The 20,339-nt window shown below is 33.1% G+C and overlaps 3 protein-coding genes across 3 annotated transcripts; 2 read left to right on the top strand and 1 right to left on the bottom strand.

Moving 5' to 3' along the window:
- The first annotated feature begins 93 nt into the window (after positions 1 to 93).
- LOC108212303 (putative disease resistance RPP13-like protein 3) lies at positions 94 to 2,976 on the top strand. Its single transcript, XM_017384031.2, has one exon. The coding sequence runs from the start codon at positions 220 to 222 to the stop codon at positions 2,818 to 2,820; it is 2,601 nt and encodes an 866-aa protein (XP_017239520.1). The 5' UTR covers positions 94 to 219; the 3' UTR covers positions 2,821 to 2,976.
- Positions 2,977 to 10,237: 7,261 nt separating this feature from the next.
- Positions 10,238 to 12,557, top strand: LOC108214845 (aquaporin PIP2-7). Its single transcript, XM_017387061.2, has 4 exons — positions 10,238 to 10,557; positions 10,685 to 10,980; positions 11,283 to 11,423; positions 12,275 to 12,557. The coding sequence occupies exons 1-4, from the start codon at positions 10,305 to 10,307 to the stop codon at positions 12,368 to 12,370; spliced, it is 786 nt and encodes a 261-aa protein (XP_017242550.1). The 5' UTR covers positions 10,238 to 10,304; the 3' UTR covers positions 12,371 to 12,557.
- Positions 12,558 to 13,508: 951 nt separating this feature from the next.
- LOC108214844 (aspartyl protease family protein 1) lies at positions 13,509 to 18,264 on the bottom strand. Its single transcript, XM_017387060.2, has 10 exons — positions 17,709 to 18,264; positions 16,990 to 17,125; positions 16,572 to 16,807; positions 16,033 to 16,257; positions 15,795 to 15,930; positions 15,642 to 15,715; positions 15,457 to 15,556; positions 15,323 to 15,383; positions 14,032 to 14,103; positions 13,509 to 13,949 (listed from the first exon to the last, which is right to left on the bottom strand). The coding sequence occupies exons 1-10, from the start codon at positions 18,002 to 18,004 to the stop codon at positions 13,678 to 13,680; spliced, it is 1,608 nt and encodes a 535-aa protein (XP_017242549.1). The 5' UTR covers positions 18,005 to 18,264; the 3' UTR covers positions 13,509 to 13,677.
- Positions 18,265 to 20,339: the final 2,075 nt, after the last annotated feature.

The following is a 20,339-nucleotide window of genomic DNA, read 5'->3' as shown; positions in this document are numbered from 1 at the left end:
TACAGCCTAAAAGCAAGGACTGACTGAATGATGAGGTACAGCTGTAGTTTTGAAATAGAATCACGTTCATATTCCAAATAATTGAAGGCAGTAGGGCTCCATAACCACTATATGGGCCATCAACCTGGAAGCTTGTCACTATATGCACCATTCATATAGATTCCCTTCATTTTAGCCATATCACAAACTAAAGTTTCTGGTTTTACTTTACACAGAAGAATGGTTGATGCAGCTGTATCGTTTGCCATCGAAAAACTTGGTGAATTTGTTTCCCAACAAGTTAACATTAGGATTGGAGTGAAAGATGGTATAGAGTGGCTTAAAGATGAGTTAGGCTACCTGCTTATCTCTGTAAAAGCTGCTGAAGCACACCAAGATAAGGATCATATTCGTCTATGGACAGACAGCGTCAAAGATGTTGCTAATCAGGCGGTTATTATCCTCGAGAGGTTTAGCTCTCAACAAGAAGCACAAGCAGCAGATGAGCAAGGTGGTGTCCTGGACTGTATGCGGAGATTTATCTGCATCTGCGAGAAAGAAGCCAATCTTTTTGATATCGGTAATGATATCGAGTCCCTGAAGCAAAAAATCATTGGCATCAAGAGTAGGCGAGACGAATACCATATTAGTGACATCATCATAGCCACTCCGGAAGTGCAAAAGAGGAGGAGAGCATTGCTCAGAGCAGCTTCCTTTGACCACGAGAAGGATGTGGTTGGTTTTGGGGATGATGTTCGGACTTTGTTGGCTAAACTTTGTAATGAGGATCCCTCGCTTGGCTTAATTTCCATTCACGGAATGGGGGGGTTGGGCAAGTCTACTCTTGCTAGTAAGCTGTACCACTCCAGCGAATTAGGCCATTTTAAAAGTCGTGCTTGGGTTTGTGTCTCTGAGGATTATGACATCTCGCATGTTCTGAGGAAGATTATAAAGTGTTTTGGGGTAGAAGGAACAGATTTGTTGAACAAAATGGAAGAGGTAGAGCTGTTAGGGCACCTAAGAAAGATACTTCTTGGAGGTGATCACTATCTTGTGGTGATTGATGATATATGGGATGTAGAGGTCTGGAAAAAGATTAAAAATGCTTTTCCTGACAAGAAAAACGGAAGCAGGGTCATTATAACAACGCGGAATAAGATTGTTGCTGAGGGTGTAGAAGACACATGTCTCGTCCATGAACTAGGTTTTTTGAGCAAAGACGAGAGCTGGCAATTGTTCTGTAAGAGAGCAAAACCACCCCCCAACCTGGAGATGTTAGGTAAGGAGATGGTAGATAAATGTGGAGGTTTACCTCTTGCAATCGTTATCCTGAGTGGGCTATTATTGCAAAAAAAGACCTACAAATTTTGGTCTGATGTTAAGGACCAGCTTTGGAGAAAGTTGAAGGGTGAGTCTTCGGAGATTCAAGAACTACTAAATTTGAGTTATGATGACTTGTCTTGCCACATCAGACAATGTTTTCTATACCTTGCAAGGTACCCTGAAGATCATACTATCCGAGTTCGTAAGTTAAAGCTATTATGGATTGCAGAGGAATTTGTTGAGGAACAAGATGGAGTAGACATGGAGGATGTAGCTGAGGATTATGTGAATGAGCTTATTAATCGCAATATGATTCAGATAGAAGTGCAGACTGCGGATGGACAAGTTTTATCTTTCAAGATCCATGATCTTGTACGTGATCTTGTTATAGCAATGGCCAGGGAGAAGAAGATACTGGGAATTTTTGACTCAAATAAACATCATCCAAATCCCATACGTTCGTTGCAAGGACAGGCACGCCACTCAATCTACAATAGAATTGGTGAGTACTTTAAATTACTTGGGCCTAATTCTGATGATAATTTAAATTTGCGCTCATTAGCATTAACTACTCATACTGCTATCCTCAAAATAGAGGAAACAAAGTTGATGTACACGAGATTCCAATATCTCAAAGTGCTAGACTTGACGAGTGTAGATGAATCAGAGGGGATGCCAGATGAAATAGGAGATTTAGTTCTCCTAAGGTTCTTGGGCTTAATGGGTACTGATTATAGTCGATGTTTAGTGATCCCTCCAAGTATAGGCAAATTGAAAAGGTTACAAACCTTGCATGGTTCAGACTCTGACGAAACTATATATGTATTTCCTAAGGAGATATGTGAGCTTAAGGAATTAAGACATATGATCTTTTTTCAAATTGAAGGGAATTTGAATATTGGCAGCGACCAGACAAAGCTCCAAACTATAACTAGGATAATCTATAAGGAATGGTGCCAGATTGAAACCAAGAATTGGACCAATCTCCATACACTTATAATTTCAGAAGAAGAAAGTCCTGATAATGGTAAAGAAGAATATAGTTTGGAGTCTATAGCAAATTTGACAAGTCTCAGAACATTAGTCCTCGTACTGGATGGTGTTATTTCAACAATGCAACCACTTTCGTCTTGCAAACATCTCAACAGGGTGGGGTTGACGTGTCGGATGAAAGATCCAGCAGAACTAAGTTTTCTGCCGGATTCAGTCACTGATTTAACACTAGTATTTACTGATTATTCCAAAGAAGAGCCGATGCCCATCCTGGGGAGTTTGTCCAATCTTACATCCCTTTGTTTAATTTACTGTCGAGCCAAAATTGTTTTCAGTGCAGATGATTTTCCATGTCTCCAATTCTTACGCATAGAACTCTCTGGTGACCAGTCTGAACTTCAAGTTGATGACAGAGCCCTGCCTTCCTTAAGAGCTTTTACATCGAATGCTGACAGGGAGATGATTCCGCAACGATTAAAGTCTCTTCCTCCTGTGCCTGATTTGGAAAAATATTTTTGGGATTGACCTAAAAATAACGGAAATGTAAAGTTTTTGCATGGGATCATATCTTTACCAATTTTCTATCATTTCAATTTAAGGAATGTGGTATGTATTATTGAATGATGGTTTTTTAAGTATTAATTAATATCAGAAGCGGGGCACAGACTCTTTATTTGTAAATTATTTTTATACTATTTGATAAACCGCGCGTTACGGCGGCCTATAAAAATTATATTAATAATTCAATATTAATATTTGTAGATAGCAATAATTTTGTGGTTGCCTATAAAAAGTATATTAATTATTCAAAATTAATATTTGTAGGATAAAATAAATTTTATATTATAAAAATCTTGATGTAATACCAATACTAATATATAAAATTGTAAAATTGGACTATAATTCATGGTGAAAAAATGAGAATAAATTTCTACACGTAATTAACAATTTAAAGAACGACGAATCTTAATCTTATTTGCGTTTTTTTTAAAAAGTAATCATGTTCTTACATTGTCACATTCCTAAAAAATTTTTTGGATTGATTGTGCAAAAAAATATCTAACTTAAATCCGTGAGATAGCGGTCTATAACTACCTTTATTTGTAACAACATTTATTTTTTAATACTATATAAATAGCTTTTACTTAAAAGTTGCTTGAACATAGCAATTTTTGATATTTTTCATCCAAAAATTCTTGAAAATTAGAAAAATAGAACGGAGTGATGTGAGAGGCGCCACCTACACGGCCCTCGCTTCTCCTTTATATAAGTATTTTCCTGTATAGCGGTCTATAATGCATGAATAATATTTTCCTCTGTACAAAATAAATCATATAAAAATTAACAACAACAAACATGTCCGATGAATAAAACAAATATTATAAAAGAATAACCAACAAATATACATCACTAATAGTTAATTTATTGATATCATCCATCAATATCATGTCAAGACTATATTTTTCTCACGTGTTTGGATTTATCGACTCCCACATAGCGGTCTATAACTACCTTTCCTTGCAACAACCTTTATTTTTTTAATACCGTATAAACAGCCTTCACTTATCGTTGCAGAAGAACGACATCACCGAGTTAGAAATCGAGCAAAAGAACTATCACCAGAGAGAGGTAGGATTGTGGTATTGAGAGAGAAGAGGTTGTGTTTAGATGATTCAAAACCCTACAACCTATATGGGTATTTATAGGTGTAGAGAGACTTGTGTTCTACTCTTTCCCATAATTAAAATGTGAGAGGCGCCACATACACGCCCTCGCTTCTCCTTTATATAAGTATATTGATTATTTGTTCTGATTAATATTTTAATTTGAATTTTTATAATATATTTTTTATTATATTTTTAAAACTAACTAATTCTATATTATAATACCTGAGTCTACCCAGGTATGCAGTTAACCAATCAGAAAAGAGGAATTATTTTAGGACCAATCATAAGTCATTCCTAAATTTTAGACCAATCATATTGATTCTCCAACTTTCCTTCTACCACTATATGCAGTTAACCAATCAGAAAATAGGAATTATTTGAGGACCAATCATAAGTCATTCCTAAATTGAATTTAGACCAATCATATTCATTCTTCAACTTTCTTTCAACCACCTTATGCAGTTAAACAATCAGAAAAAAAAGAATTATTTTAGCACTAATATTATTTATTATACAATATAATTAATCAACTCCTTTTCATTATCTGATTATAACTCAACTAATTAGATTCCTTTTCATTATCTAATTAAAAATAATCTAATTAGATAATAATAGAATTTGAGATTTACTTTAAGTAATTTAATTTAATTCAATTCAATTTATGAAAAAATAAATTATTTTAAGATGTTAACCTATAAAAAAAGAGGAATCAATTTAGTACCAATATATCATTCCTTATTTTAGGCCAATAATATTTATCCGTTAACTTTAGATAATATTAAAACAAATCAGAGTCCATCCTCAAATGCAGTTAACCAATCAAAAAAGAAGAATTATTTTAGGACTGATCAGATGCCATTCCTAAATTTTAGACCAATCATATTAATTCTTCAACTTTCTTTCAACCACCTTATGCAGTTAACCAATCAAAAAAAAAAAAAGAATTATTTTAGCAGTAATATTATTCATCATCCAACTTTTCTTCTATTAAATTTTATCCAAAATATTAACCACATACAAGTTAATCAATACAATTTTTTATTATACAATATAATTAATCAGCTCCTTTTCATTATCTGATTATAACTAAACTAATTAGACTCCTTTTCATTATCTAATTAAAAATAAACTAATTAGATAATAATAGAATTTGAGATTTACTTTAAGTAATTTAATTCAATTCAATTCAATTTATGAAAAAATATATTATTTAGGATGTTAACCAATAAAAAAAAGAGGAATTAATTTAGTACCAATATATCATTCCTTATTTTAGGCCAATGATATTCATTCGTTAACTTTAGATAATTTTAGAACAAATCAGATTCCATCCTTAAATTTTTTTATACGAATAATCAATAATTATATGTTTAGATCAATTTGATAAATCTTTTTTAAAATTATACGAGTCTCCACACCCTACAGATTAGAACGAGCTTTTTATTTACTTGATGGCAAAGAAAAACAGATTCCTTCTGTTGCGGTGGATAAAATATTAACATGTTACATGACGTGCATGGTCTTTCGAGTATTATATAATATATAAAATTAGATATTTACTATTTTAGAAAATTAAATTCACACTTAGCCAATATAAACATCGTTTTTATAATTATAAATATATAATTATAATGTGATTGGTTAACTGCATACCTGGGTAGACTCAGGTATTATAATATAGGATAAATACAAGTTAGCATCCAGAATGACCAGTTTTCATAAACCTCACAGTGATTTTATAATTTACTAAGACAAATTTTTTATTAAATCCATAAAATTTATTGACATAAGTGAATTTTTACAAGATATACACTTTTACGGCATACTCGATTGAATTTAATAATTTTTATTATTTCATAAATAAGTTATGTGCATACAAATTATCAGAAATATGGCTATAATGACAATTATGCAAATTAAATGAATATGCGTATAAATCAATTAAATTATATAATATAATAATAACGACTAATATTAGGCATGTATCCACCCGATCCGATCGACCTTAACCCAACATTACTTTATTCAACCGGGGAAATTAAAAAACATTACGACCTTGAAATTACTCACTCGCTCGCGTACCCATTCACTAACTGGCTCCCCAGTTCTCATATATATATTATAAAAAATTTATACATAAATATTACAATATTGCTAAAATTAAAATAATTTTATACAAGTCCACCTATAAATTTTCATATGACTAAACAATATTTCTAATTTGTTGCGGTGGTTAAAATATTAACATGTATTACGTGACATACATGGTTTTTTGAGTATTATATAATATAAAATTAAATATAAAATATTTTTAATTTGTTGCGGTGGTTAAAATAATTTTATATGAGTCCACCCATAAATTTTTATATGACGAAACAATATTTCTAATTTATTGCGGTGGTTAAAATATTAACATGTATTACGTGACATACATGGTCTTTTGAGTATACCATAATATAAAATTAAATATTTCATATTTTATAAAATTAAATTCATACTCATCTAATATAGTGAAAATGCCCTAAATAACTAATATTTATGTAATGCATGCCCAAAATAACAAACGTGGAGTTTGATGCCTTTTTGATGTCTCTTTTAACCAATCAGTGGCGCATTCAAAGGATGCGTGTATATGAATCAAGTGATTTAACCACTCCAGGGTACTTTTGATCCAAATAAAGACAACCCATGCATATTTCTTCATATCCAAAATAGCTTTGGACTCCGTGATGCTGTATGTATGATCATATATGTGTTTTCAAAAGGGAACAAAAAAAAATGACACGCATTCTGACTATGCGTGTTTGTTGGTCACGCATACTATATATGCGTAACTTGCAAGCAGATTTAAAATTTAGTTTAATCCTCACACACGATTGATGCTCATGCACAAAATCAGCCAAAGCATGCGCATTAACTAGATCCGCACTCAGTATTCGCATTCAGAGAATGCGACTCTTTGTGGTTATTTTGGTCCATTTTAGTGTGGGTGATCATTATGGACAATATGCGCAGAAAATGAGTTATATTAGATATTCACCCTCTAATATAAACATCGTTTTTATAAGTGTAAATTTATAATTATAATGAGAAAAATAATATAAAATAAACACAAGTTAACATAAAGAACGACCAATATAGAAATCTCAAATGACTTTACAATTTACTTAGGACAAAATTTTCATTATGTTCGTGATTAAAATAGATATAAAAATAAAATATATTTATCTTTTTAAATTCATAAAATCTTATTTACATGAGTGATTTTGTTATAAATTTATACTTTTAAGGCATGCTCCATTGAATTTAATAATTTATATTACTTCGTAAATAAGTTAAGTGCATACAAATTTTCTAAACTATGGCAACGAAGACTAATCATGCGGATATAAATGAATTTTTGCGTACAAATTAATTAAATTATATATTATAATAATAATGACTGATATCAGGGGATGCATCCACCCGACCCGATCGACCTTAATCTGACATTACTTTATTTAATACGGAAAATTGAAAAAATTTATGGCCCTGAAATTACTCGCCCCGCTCCCTTCCCTGTTTACTAACTGCCTCCCCAATCCTCATATATACTATAAAAAAATTCATACATAAATATTACATAATTGTTGACGATAATATAATTTTATATGTACATTTTTTATTCTCTTATTAGTTTTCAATATCTCATATTATAAAAATAAATTAGTTTAGATCAACATCGGTGCAAATTGAGGATTCAGTATGAAATTGAGATAATTTAGATTTTGGATCCGAAACCGAGAGCAGGGATTGCATTCGCATTCCATGATCTCTAAACGATAGTCGATCCTTATATAATATTTGATTGAAAAGAAAATATGATTATTTCATTTCATATAATATGAGGGTGTTGAGCAGAGTATTTAAGAAATAATATTATTTTTTAAAAAAATTTATACCTATATTATGTAATAAAATTATATAAATGATAAAACAATATGTACTTGAATTTGTAAGTATACAAACTTATTTTTATTTTATAAAAATAACCATTCGGTGCGTAACACGGGTAAAATGCTAGTTATATATATGATAATAGATTCATTCATCAATTATTGGCTAGTGATACATTGATCACCAATCCGACAATCTATTATCTACTGCTCTATTGTTATTTTATCACAAAAATTTATTGATATTTAATAGATTGATTTAGTCTCTAAAGAGCATCTCCAGCAGTATATATCCTAACTACGTTCCTTAAATATATAATAAACAATTCAAATTCTAAAAAATAGGAATCCTATATTGATTGACAAGTCCAACAATAATCCCTATTTGTGTTCTCTATTATTATTATATTATTAAATTCAAATTCTTTCACCAAAAAGATAATAAGAAAAATATGGGAAAGAGTGTCCAAAAAGTGAGAGTTGAATATTTAATCATTAAAAAACAAATGAGGAATGAGTTAGGGATTACCTATTTATGAAGAATGAAAAGTGGATTTTAAAGTTTTGAGAATGAATAGGGACTCTGCTGAAGTGAATTTTTGTCCATATTCCTCAAAATTTTAGCTTAGGACATGGAATAGCTAATCTGCTGGAGATGCTCTAAGATATTATGTAAAATTTGCTGAACCTGTAACACATTTTGCTTCAACGGTATTGGATATATTAGTTGGCTATATTTTAAAATTAGTATGTTATAGAATATATCACTTGAATATAGTAGTATTAAATAATTTGGAATCTTCTTACAAATTGCAGCCAGATATCAAGTGATCATAAATAATTAGTTTTCTTTATTTTCCTGGTCATATAAACACGGATAAGAGATTTGGAAATTGGAATAACGACATACTTTATAGGTTCCTTGCGTTCATCCGAAGGTCATGGTTTGTTCTATTATGTGTAAATCATGCAGCAGTTCACTATAACCTGTAGCAAAGGGGAATATTGTGGAGCGTAATTTACTAAAGCAACAAGAGAATTCGAGAAGATTATTAATAAAGACATACAATTACTTTACTTGAGCATCTAGTCATTCCATCGGTCGTTCTCTGCAGATAGGCATCCATACACTTTTCTTGTAGCTTCAACCTATTTTATTTCAAGGCCGCATTTTTTCCTGTAGCGCCAGTTCATCCACATGATCTTACGAACTTGGTGGAAAATTTCTCTATACCTTTTATATGTAGTATTCCGTAAGTATTAAATTCAGATAATAATCCAATATGAAATTGCTGCTCCCTCCCAGTGTTACAGAAATCGGGAATCAGACCTAATCGATTAAGTTACCGATTCAGAGATTAATCGAAAATCGGGGATTAATCGGAGTAAAAATCGGATTTATTTTAATATTAAAATATTATTTAATATTTAATTATTATTATATTAGTTATTTCATAACTAATATATTTACTATATTTATAAACTCTATAATTATTCATATTTAAAGTAATATTAGTATTTTAATTTTAATAATTTATCATATATACTTCAATTAAGAAATATATATAAGGATTAATCGGATTTCAGAAATCGAATCGGTGGTCAGCCTTGCAGGGGATTAATCAGGGATTAATCGGTTAAATCGGGGATTTTTAGAACACTGCTCCCTCCTCGTCATATTTTCTATCTTGTTTACTTTTACACGTGTTTTAATATATTAAAAAAAGTTATTTGTATATAATAATATTTTTAACTTTTTTCCCTATATAAAATTTTGGATTTTTAAGTATTATGAAAAAAGAAAGTAATAGAAAAATATAAAATGCAAGTCTGTAAGTTAATGTCACAAAAATTATAAGACTACGAGGTATTATAAATAAGAGTTATTTACATTTTTCACCTCGTAAGTTTAAACGCTTTTTCTATTTAGTCTCAAACAAAATGTTTTGTCAATACGCACCATAATATTTAAAAAGCGCTTCGATTTGCACCTTTTTGATTATATTCTATGAAGTTGACTCTTAAATGGGTTCATTTCGAAGCGCTTTTTAAACATTAGGGTGCGTATTGAAAAAAAAAAATTTCAAGACCAAATCGAAAAAGCGCTTAAACTTTTGGGGTGCAAGGTGTAAATCCATTAATTAAGATAATCTTGCATTTGAATGGCCATAATAATATATTTTACTGAGTATTTTGTATAAGATTTTAAGGTAAATAAGTGTATAAACAACGTTACTTTCATGTAACTCAGACTCAAATAAAATGTACAACTGTAATATGATAAACCAAAGTTTATATCGTGGACGACTTGAGAAATGTGATGTATAAATACTAGTGTTCCAGTACTACATGTTGTCCATCCAAAGTCCCAACAATTTTGTCTTAAGTTCGAGCATATTAGAGAAGCATGAAGAACAGTAGTCATGGGCAAAGCGAACCAGCGCCTCTGATGGACATGAAAGAGATCGGGCAATGGTCTTTTTTCCGAGCCATCATTGCGGAGTTTCTCGCCACCCTCTTGTTTCTTTATGTCACCATCGCCACTGTCATTGGCCACAAGAAGCAGGAAACATCTTGCGATGGCGTCGGACTCCTAGGCATTGCCTGGGCCTTTGGAGGCATGATCTTCGTCCTCGTCTACTGCACTGCCAATATTTCAGGTACCTCATAGTCAGTTTGACTTTTTGCACGTATTTGAGGTTAAAAAAAAACGTACTTCTGCATGTTATTTTGGAACAAAGGGAGTATCTCGATAAAATTTTGAGTTGTCTATATTTTCATGCACAGGGGGGCACATTAATCCCGCGGTGACATTTGGAATGCTGGTAGCTCGGAAAGTGACGCTAGTAAGGGCGGTGGCGTACATGATAGCGCAGTGCTTAGGAGCTATATGCGGCGCAGGGTTAGTCAAAGCAATCATGGAGCATCCATATAACATGCTAGGTGGTGGCGCCAACTCAGTTGCACCAGGTTACTCAAAGGGTTCTGCATTAGGTGCCGAGATCATCGGCACTTTCATCCTCGTCCTCACCGTCTTCTCTGCCACCGACGAAGCAAACACTGCAGAGAAGCCCTTTATATCTGTACGTTCATTTCATTCTCTCCTCATTCCTTTTTATTCCGTATAATACGATACTGTCAACTCATTTCCGTACTATTTCACAGCGCTTTACATATTAAGGTATCTTTCGTACTAGTTGATTTCGGAAGTGTGTGTTATACTTTAGAGTTTGCTTGGCAAATACTATAAAAGAAAATATTATTCCCCGAGACTTTATAGATTCCACATTCTTAAAAGCCTGTCTTTGAGGGGATGTCATATGTACTAACTAAAGATGTTTCTACGCAATCTGAAAATAATGTGAAATTTGTTTTGTGTGAACAGGCGTTGCTTCCTTTGCCTATAGGATTTGCAGTGTTTATGGTGCACTTGGCTACGATTCCGATCACCGGAACTAGCATTAATCCGGCCCGGAGTTTTGGACCTGCTGTTATCTACAATCATCACAAAGTCTGGAGTGATCATGTATGTGGCTTAATGGTTGATAACTGTTCATTTAAAAAAAAAGGGAAATCATTATAATTTTGCTTGGTAATACAAAAGAAATATACTTATTATATATGGCTTTTAAATTTTGACCCTTCAAATTAACCAAATTTATTTTATTAAATTTTAGAATCTAAAATTTACATTTATTACATTTTTTTATTAATATAACTTTTTAAAGCCTTTATGACTAATTTACATAAATTTTAGTTAAAATTCAGTCTCAAAAAATAAAAACTTAACAAGCATTCTGAGATCTAGAGTTCTTTATATACAACACTTGGTTATTAACTATACATCATCCTAATTGTATCTTCATCTAAAATATTTAACAAAAGACGTCAAAATATAATAATATTTATAAGAACGAAGAATCGGTCATTTAATATATTTATATCACTGACTAAATTTGAGATTGATTTAATTTTTTGAAAGCTCGATTTCGACTCGATTCACTTTGTTATCCCCTCGAGATAACAACTAACAAGAGGGTGGAAAATAACAGAGTGAATCCACAGAAGAGTTGAGATATTTACGAACTAATACTGCTGATAAATGGGCTAGTGGTGCATGAGTGCAGGCGCGGATCTAGGAAGAAGTACGGGGGACACGTCCTCCTAAATTTTTTTTTACATTTTTTTCACCATTCTAAATTTTACAAAATTATAGAAGTGCACCCCAAAAATTAAAAATATATAAATGTTTTCCGAAAATTTGCTTGGTGCCCCTCTAAAATTTTGTGTCTAGATCCGCCCATGCATGTATATGTTTTGTTTGAGTTTGTGGTGACGTGATAAGTTGATAACATATGCATGCATGTATGTGTGCAGTGGATATTCTGGATCGGCCCATTTCTGGGAGCTCTCGCTGCAGCGCTTGTCCACCAGTTCGTTTTCAAAAAAGCTCACGTTCCCAGGAGTCCCTGATGATCCGCATCAGTTCATAATACGACGACGTGTGTGCAGTTTGCCTTGTTTGCTTATCGTGCTCTTTGTTTTTTATTACTTCGTTTTGTTTTGTTTTGTTATGCTGCTGTCTCTGTGCCAGCCGCTTGTCCAATTTAATTGTTCTGTTCGCTTCAATAAAGAAATCGAATATTTTTTCATCTTTCCATCAAGTATGTAGCTAATTTTCTTCAAACGGTTTTTCTATAATGTGCCCATGACCATATGATAAGCGCGAAAATATTTGTGTTTTTATCATTTTGTTTGGTTCTTGTTACTTCTTAATAATGGTGGACCCCCTCAAATACACCAAACACATAAAAAAAATAAAATCCAAATGTAAAAAATTTCCACATTTAACATGTGTCCACGGGCACACAATAAAAAAACTCTTTTTCAAAAGATTGAAAATTAGAGCCCATATCACAAGTAGTCTCATAGCCTGGTTGTTTTTTGGTTAACTCTCGCGTCGTAAACTATTCTTGTAAGTCTTATTGACCGAAGTAAAAGATACGGAGAAAGGTTTCTAATGTCCGGCCAGTTCCCGCTATTAGCGGAAATCTTCTGATGCGGATTTAGTCGGTGAAAATATGAATCAAAAATAAATTTGAAAACAGTTAAATTGATCAGAAATTAATTGAATGATTAATTGAATAATTAGAAATTTAATCGACGAGATTAAAACAAAATCAATACAAACACGCTCTTTCAACAAAATTGCTTAGCCCACTTTTTCTAAATTCACATTTTTATATTTGAAATCTATAATTAGATATTTCACAATTCTCTTTAGAGCTTTAAAAGAAATGGTCCATATCCTGTACTACAACATCAGCGAATAAAAAAAACTTTCAAGTGCAAGGAAATGCGAGGAAGAAGGCATATGGAGCACCTATATTTATAACTCTCCAAAATTTAAGAATACATCAAATATAAACTTTAAGCTTTAAGGCTAGCTCATCAAGGCCAAGCTTTAAGCTTTAAACTGCCAACAGTCAGTTAATTTCGTGAGCCCAAAAAGGATGTTCGAACTTAGCTCATTCTCGAGCTTAAGCTGAGCTCGTACAAGCTACCCGACTCAAGCTGGCAAGCTGCTTCACTACAATTAGAACTCTAGGTGTCACAAATCAAGCTGACAACTATACTATGTATAAGCAGTGGTAATAATATTCATGTATATTTACAAACCGAGTCTCACAAGTCATAACTAGCCTCACCATAGGTAGGTTTGTATAAATGTACTGGACTAATACAAGACAATGAAAATAAATTATACTTGTATCCAAAATTTAGAAAAACAGAATGGTCAAACAATGAGCAATCAAAGAACAAAAAACGATCAGAAGTGTGTGCCCCAGTGAACTTGAGCGAGCAGAATGGTTAAATGGAAGGGTAGGTTGGGGTTGAATAGGGCTTGCGTTGGGAGAACCAGTTCTGTTGCCTGACTTGGCTTCCGGTTCTACACTGGCTGGAGGATTTGTTGCGGGAGTAGTTTTCCCAGGTGGAGGTGCACCTTTCGAGGGGTTAATGGGAAGGGAAGCTGAGGTATTGCCATCATAACCTGCGAAAAGTATATATCTAAGCTCAAACATTACACAAGATATAGCATATATTTTCAAAGATATTAACAGCATTGTACTTACAATCGGATGCCTTCCAACCCAAAACCTTTTTTTCACGATCAAATACAAAATTGTACCCAGTCATGAAATTTTCTGCATAAAAAAATTATGATCGTCATATAGTATGAAAACAAGAATCAGGCAGGTATGGTCTCAAATAGTGAAATACCTTACATTAATTCAGATATGTCATATGTATCAACTGCCTCCAAGTTTAGTAAAAAAGGAAACATCAGGAGGCAGAAACATTATTCTAGCTAAGTACATAATAGACTGTGTGGTTAATTTCATTAAGGATTCCTCTGGAAGCTTTTGCACTCTTAGAAACGCAGACTGTTGTTAATAAAATAACTCCAATTAAAATAAGGTTTTCACAATTAAGGCTGGTAAAACAATTTTAAATATAAATAGCCCAAGTGATGTGTTAATATTGTAATCTTTAAATATGTTTTAACATAAATTTGCCCAAATAACAACCAACCAAAACTTTTGTCTTTCGAATTTATTAGTTTTGTATAGATTAATATTTATATTTAATAGGTTTCCTAAAGAAATCTAATCCTAAATCTTTGGTACTATGAGAACTCATAGTATACAGGAAAATGCTAGAGACCCCGAAAGGATCCAAAATTATCCCAAACTTTCCTTAAACACTAGGTGGTACTTTTTGATTGGAAATGCCACGATTAAATAAGAGGGGACCCCGCACCATATTCAGATCAACCTCGCCAATTAAATTAGCCCATACTATCCATTATTTGAATATATTTTTTTTACAATTTGGGGTACCTAGCCTTACACAAGCATAAATATTAAAATTTAATATGTAATTTAGTGGGCTTCAAACCTTAAAGCTTTGTCTTTGTTGTGCTATATAGTACTATAAATATTAAATTTTAAATATTTAAACTCTAAACCCTACATACTACCTACCACGAATCATAGTATCATACCATGTTCGTTTATAATAATATAGTATAGATTGTAGAGATGGCACCTCGAGTCAAAAATCGGGTGCAAAGAGTGCAGGAAATAACAAGAGCTATAACAAAAAAAACCAAACGTGTAGAATCTAAGATGCAATAGTTTAGGCTAAGTTGCCCCATTCCAGAAACGTGATCTTCCATTCAAATTCTTCTTTTATTACTAATTTACTTAATCATATTCTATTTTACAAGAACTATTTTCTTGCGACTATCTGCATATTGAAAAATAACAACCATTTCATAACTTATGTCAGATCTACTTCTAGTGCTACAAGCCTACAATGCATCAGTCATGGTTAAGGGAGATATGTTCAGATAACACTTACGTCCAATGATGTCTATATCCTCGCTCTTGACAAGACCTAAACAATATACAAGTGCACCTTCCTGCAAAACATGGGGGCACATTAGAATATTGATTACACAAAAAACAAACTGCAGAAGTAAAATGGAATTATACCTGTGTAGAAATATACACTACTGGATCATTCACAAAGATCTGTTCGCCTCCTTTGGTTGTAAGATTCACATTCGCAACCCTGAAGCTATCTTGGTTTGGACTGTACAAAAAGAAAGACTCATTCCTCAAGGATCAGGGGAAAAAGAAGGAAAACTATATAAGATTAGTTTCCATAATAATTTCACCTTAATACATAGCAATATTCAAAAGGAAGATCGGAATTAGGCGATACCCGTTTCTCTTGGGCAATGGAATTAAACTGCAAAGTTAATAAAACTGTTAGCCATCACATACCAACCTGGATGATGCTACTGAAAGTATAAAGATATATTACTCACATTCTCAGATATTATTGTGTATGCTGGGTCGGTCAAGTATGTAAACGAGGTACCGGAATCAAAAATTGCAGCAAGATTAACATCTGTAACCTTTTCCTCCACACTTATATGTGTGATGCTGATATTATAAGTGGGACTGCAAGTTTTTGGGAGGGGAAAGGTAAGTTTAATAAGCATAAAGTATATGAGAAAAATAGAAGAATTTCAAACTTTATAAAAGAAAAACAAGACCACTTACTTTAATTGGTCAATATTAAATGGTGTTTCTGACTGATCCGAGCTGCCTTTATCACCAAATTTGATTCTTCCAGCTCCATCTGGTCCAAAACACATGGAGAAAGAATCTGCAGCAAGCCCTTCACTAGCTAAAATGCTAGGAACCGATACCTTCTCCATACCGAGTCCAAATAGACCATTGGGAGCCGCACCATCCAAAAATGAACCAGTTTGAGTCGTCCCACAGCTTATAAAGGTAACACAATCAGTTCAGATGAATTAGGGAGAGTATATCATTGTGCTGTAAATATATACCATGATAACTTTATTATCTTGCACAGCTTAGAAATTTCTCTAATAAAACAAGAATGTGAAAAAAGCTAAACTGAACAAAAACAAAGCTCCAAAAAGTCCAGTTCAGTATGATAACAATGAAACAGATATCTATAGACATATTCTATCCAGTAAAATAGTCCACGTAGAGCAAGCAATTCAATTATGAACAAATCAGTAAATATAACCTCGATTTTTGAGCTAATAATCATAAAACAACATACATACCCGAATTTAATATTTGCCTCAATAGCTTTCTGTTGATTATTGTCTGTATTTAAGTGCAAAACATCTCCCACCAAGAATCCGGTAGATGATGTATTGCTCGAAAGGTATCGAACTCGGTACGGACAAGTATTACTTGCAGCAGAGCATCTGCTCTTTAGTTGACAAAGGTCATTGTCACAAAGAACTGATGTGCTAGTTGAGGATATATTAGGGCTGTAGATATTGAACTGGATTTGCTGCTTGACACACACAAAAAAGAGTCACGCTCGTTATAACAAGGAAATTATTTTGAAGTTACCAATTGAAATATCCCTAGAAACCCGTTCCTAAAGTAATATCGGTTCACAAGTCATAGAACTGTACACGATTATATGATATTAAGTCATGGAAACGAAAAAGTAGAAACAAAATCACATACTCGTCCGGAACTAGTCTTCAAATCACGAACACAGCTAACACAATCACAGGGTAACCAGAACAGGTCACTTCCAGTGTCAAGTGCCACCAAAAACCATACACTTGGTGTACCTATGGAGACATTTGCATAATGCAAGCTGAAAATTTCGAGAAAAGATATTAACTACTAGAAAGACAACGGAATTAGATATCAAAGTTAATCATCAAAACAAAGAGCACTGTGATCAGGTTTCAAACTTAAGTATAAGCTAGAGAGTAATTTTAACAATCAACCAATGCATAATTAGTTAGAAATTATGGCTTTTATTAAAATGGAATATTAGTTACACAATTTGCCTAAGATTGTCTTTGAGGACATGTATTCTACTTCAAATTTTGAATTTCAATGACATGATTTGAGATGTCATTTCAAAGTCTCAACTTTATACTGGAATTCGAATGTCATGGATTTCCAATGAACTCCAAATACAACACGTCTTGTGTATCCAAACATGTTATTTGGTCAAATCTAAAATTTCAAATGAAAGTCAAGTTCCCAACCAGACCGTAATTGTGACCACCAATAAAATCATAATTGATCTTCCTATATACAAAAATTTCATTTCACAAAACAAAAATAGAAAATGAGTCAAACCAGCTCAAAATTCAGCAACTACAAAATTCTCAACTACAAAGAAACACACACATATATACGGCATAAGCTTAAATGAGGCAACTTACAATCCGAGAGAACTCAAACGATAAGTCTCATTCCCATCAGCAAAGCTAAGCAAAGATGCAGCATCAGCATCCGCCAAGTGTCTCCGGCGAGCCACGGAATCACGGTGAGCCATGGCGGCATAATAACCATAACTACCCTTCTCCGGCAAGCCATCAAAATCAAGAATCCCTCTCACAGAATCAGAGTATCTATGATGAATATCATACCCAAATGTCCCAAAAGCTCCCACACTTTTCCACATCAATACTACACCAATCATAACAATCAGCAACTCGTTTTTAACTGAAAAATCCATCTGGGCCGCGCTTTTTCTCCAAAAAGAATCAAAAGAATTAATATCCTCTCAGTCAAACAATCTGTATGAATAAATAAAATAGATTTGTGTGTGTGTAAGTGTATAAAGGGGTAGAAAAGTGTGTGTATATAATGGGATATTTGAGATGAGAGGAGAGAAATGAAGAAATGTATGTATAGGTGTATATATATATTAAGATTATTGTCTTCATCATCATCAGTATGAAATGGAAAGGGAGAAAAAGAGACAAAAGTAAAAGTGAAAAAAAAAAAAAAAAAGATGAGGTAAGAGGAAACAGGAGACGTGGTTCGTGTTTGGTGTTTGGGTTTGCGCCGGAGTCAACGGAGAGAGGAAATTCGGTAGGTATTTTGTGGGACCCACTTCTTCTGGTAGCAAACCCCACTTTGAGTTCGGTTTCGTTTCTGAATTGTAATAAACTTTCCCGTGCATACACGTTTTTATTATACATTTATTAAGGTTGTGCGTGAGACTACGGTACTGTTTGGGGTTGCTGTTGCAGACAGCAACAGCAGTTTTTTGCTGAAAAGCAGGTGAAAAATTGTTTGGTAAATCGAAAAGCAGCTTTTCCGAACAGCAGCTTTTAGCTGAAAAGCTGCTGTTAGAAAAAGCAGGTCCTCCCATGCTTTTGGAAAAAGATGTTTTTCAGCTTTTGCAGAATGCTGTTATGGATTTCATTATAAAACCTCACCAAAAACATTATTATTTTTTATATTATAACTCAAATAAGTTAATATCAAAAAATTACCAAACAATTATCTGATTTCTACAACAGCACTTATTTTACCAGCACTTATTCTGACAGCACAGCAATTTTTAACAGCACTCCCAAACAGACCCTACGTTGTAGACTCGCACTCGCCCATTGTGGATTCCGCAGGGATGCGCTGATCTGACAGCTCTGCTGCAGGCTGCAAGTTTTTTTTTTAACGGTTTTTCTAGCGTGTGCTCGTGGTATATGCTAAGCATCAAAACACCGAAGTTTAACATATTTTAATTGGTTGTTGTTTTATAATAATGGTGGACCCTCTTTATATACAACAATCACACCAATCAAAATACCCCAAGCATATAAATTTTGTGCGCATATGCTCATGCCACACACTAGACAAACCCTTTTTAATAATAATGTTAGATGCACAAAGTTTGTATATAATGTGGTGGATTTTAATTGGAGAGTACATTCCAATTAAAACTCATCTAATGTCATTGTATACAAAATTTTATACATAATTATGTACACTAAACGTTTTCCTTTTCTAAATCAAGTTTCAAGAAACTTTTAGAAGTTATTACAAGTTTAAAAGTTTATTTTCACTCATCTTTTTCTAGGAACCTTCGTATGCCTTTTAACTTATTTTTAATAATAGAATATCCATTTTTTTCTACTGATCCATCATTTTCACATTTTTTGAGTTCATATATTAATAAAATATAAAATAAAGAAGGAAAATAAAAAGTATTATTGGAGCTATTATTTCTAAACGATTACATCTCTATATGCTTATAATGAGTTAGAATTATATATAACTCTACACGATTACATCTTTTCGACTTCTAATGAGTTAGAATTATATATATAATTTTCTAATTAATATATGAATATAGTTTACATTTCAAGCTCAAGTTTACTTAACAAAACATTTTCCTCTCTATTTAAAAAACCCTAGCCGCACCGCCCCCTCTCCTCTCTATTAGGTTTGTCCACGCTCAAGTAAATCGAGGGGCTTCCACTGGCTTTCTCCGGTGGAAAGCCCCAATCTCTTCATTATCTTTTACTCTTTTTAGTTTTTTATCAATAAAACCCAATATTTTGGGTGTTTGTGTGTCTCTCCTTTTGGAGTGTGTGTTTTGTCTCTCCTGTTGGAGTGTTTGGTTATGTTTCCGTCTAGTTATGGTTGGGTCTATTTAGTGTTGGATCTGTTGAGAACGAGTTTATTGATATTTCTGGTGATCTACAAAAACTGTATCGAATCTGGGATGATGGTGATTATTGCAAGAGCTCACCTTTCACAACGAAAGATCGTTCATCATTCACGGGTTTACACTTTCGGCATGTCTATAGCTGGTATCCGGCATGTAGATAGCTGGGGTGTCTTCGGCATGTTTATAGCTGGTGTCCGGCATGTAGATAGCTGTAGTACCGCTTCTCCAATCTCAATTTATGCGATTGGTGTTTCTGAACATTGGGCTAACAATGGTTTTTATGTGATATGGTCAATTGCGATGTTATTATTTCCAGATGTGTTGGTGCAATTTGGATCGCTTGGGATGCCTTTGATTTCGTTTTTAGCTTCAAGAATTGTTAAATTCTATG

This window comes from Daucus carota, chromosome 3, assembly GCF_001625215.2.
Source record: "Daucus carota subsp. sativus chromosome 3, DH1 v3.0, whole genome shotgun sequence".
In the NCBI taxonomy this organism is placed as follows: Eukaryota; Viridiplantae; Streptophyta; class Magnoliopsida; order Apiales; family Apiaceae; genus Daucus; species Daucus carota.
This window is presented reverse-complemented; position numbering and strand designations above follow the sequence as displayed.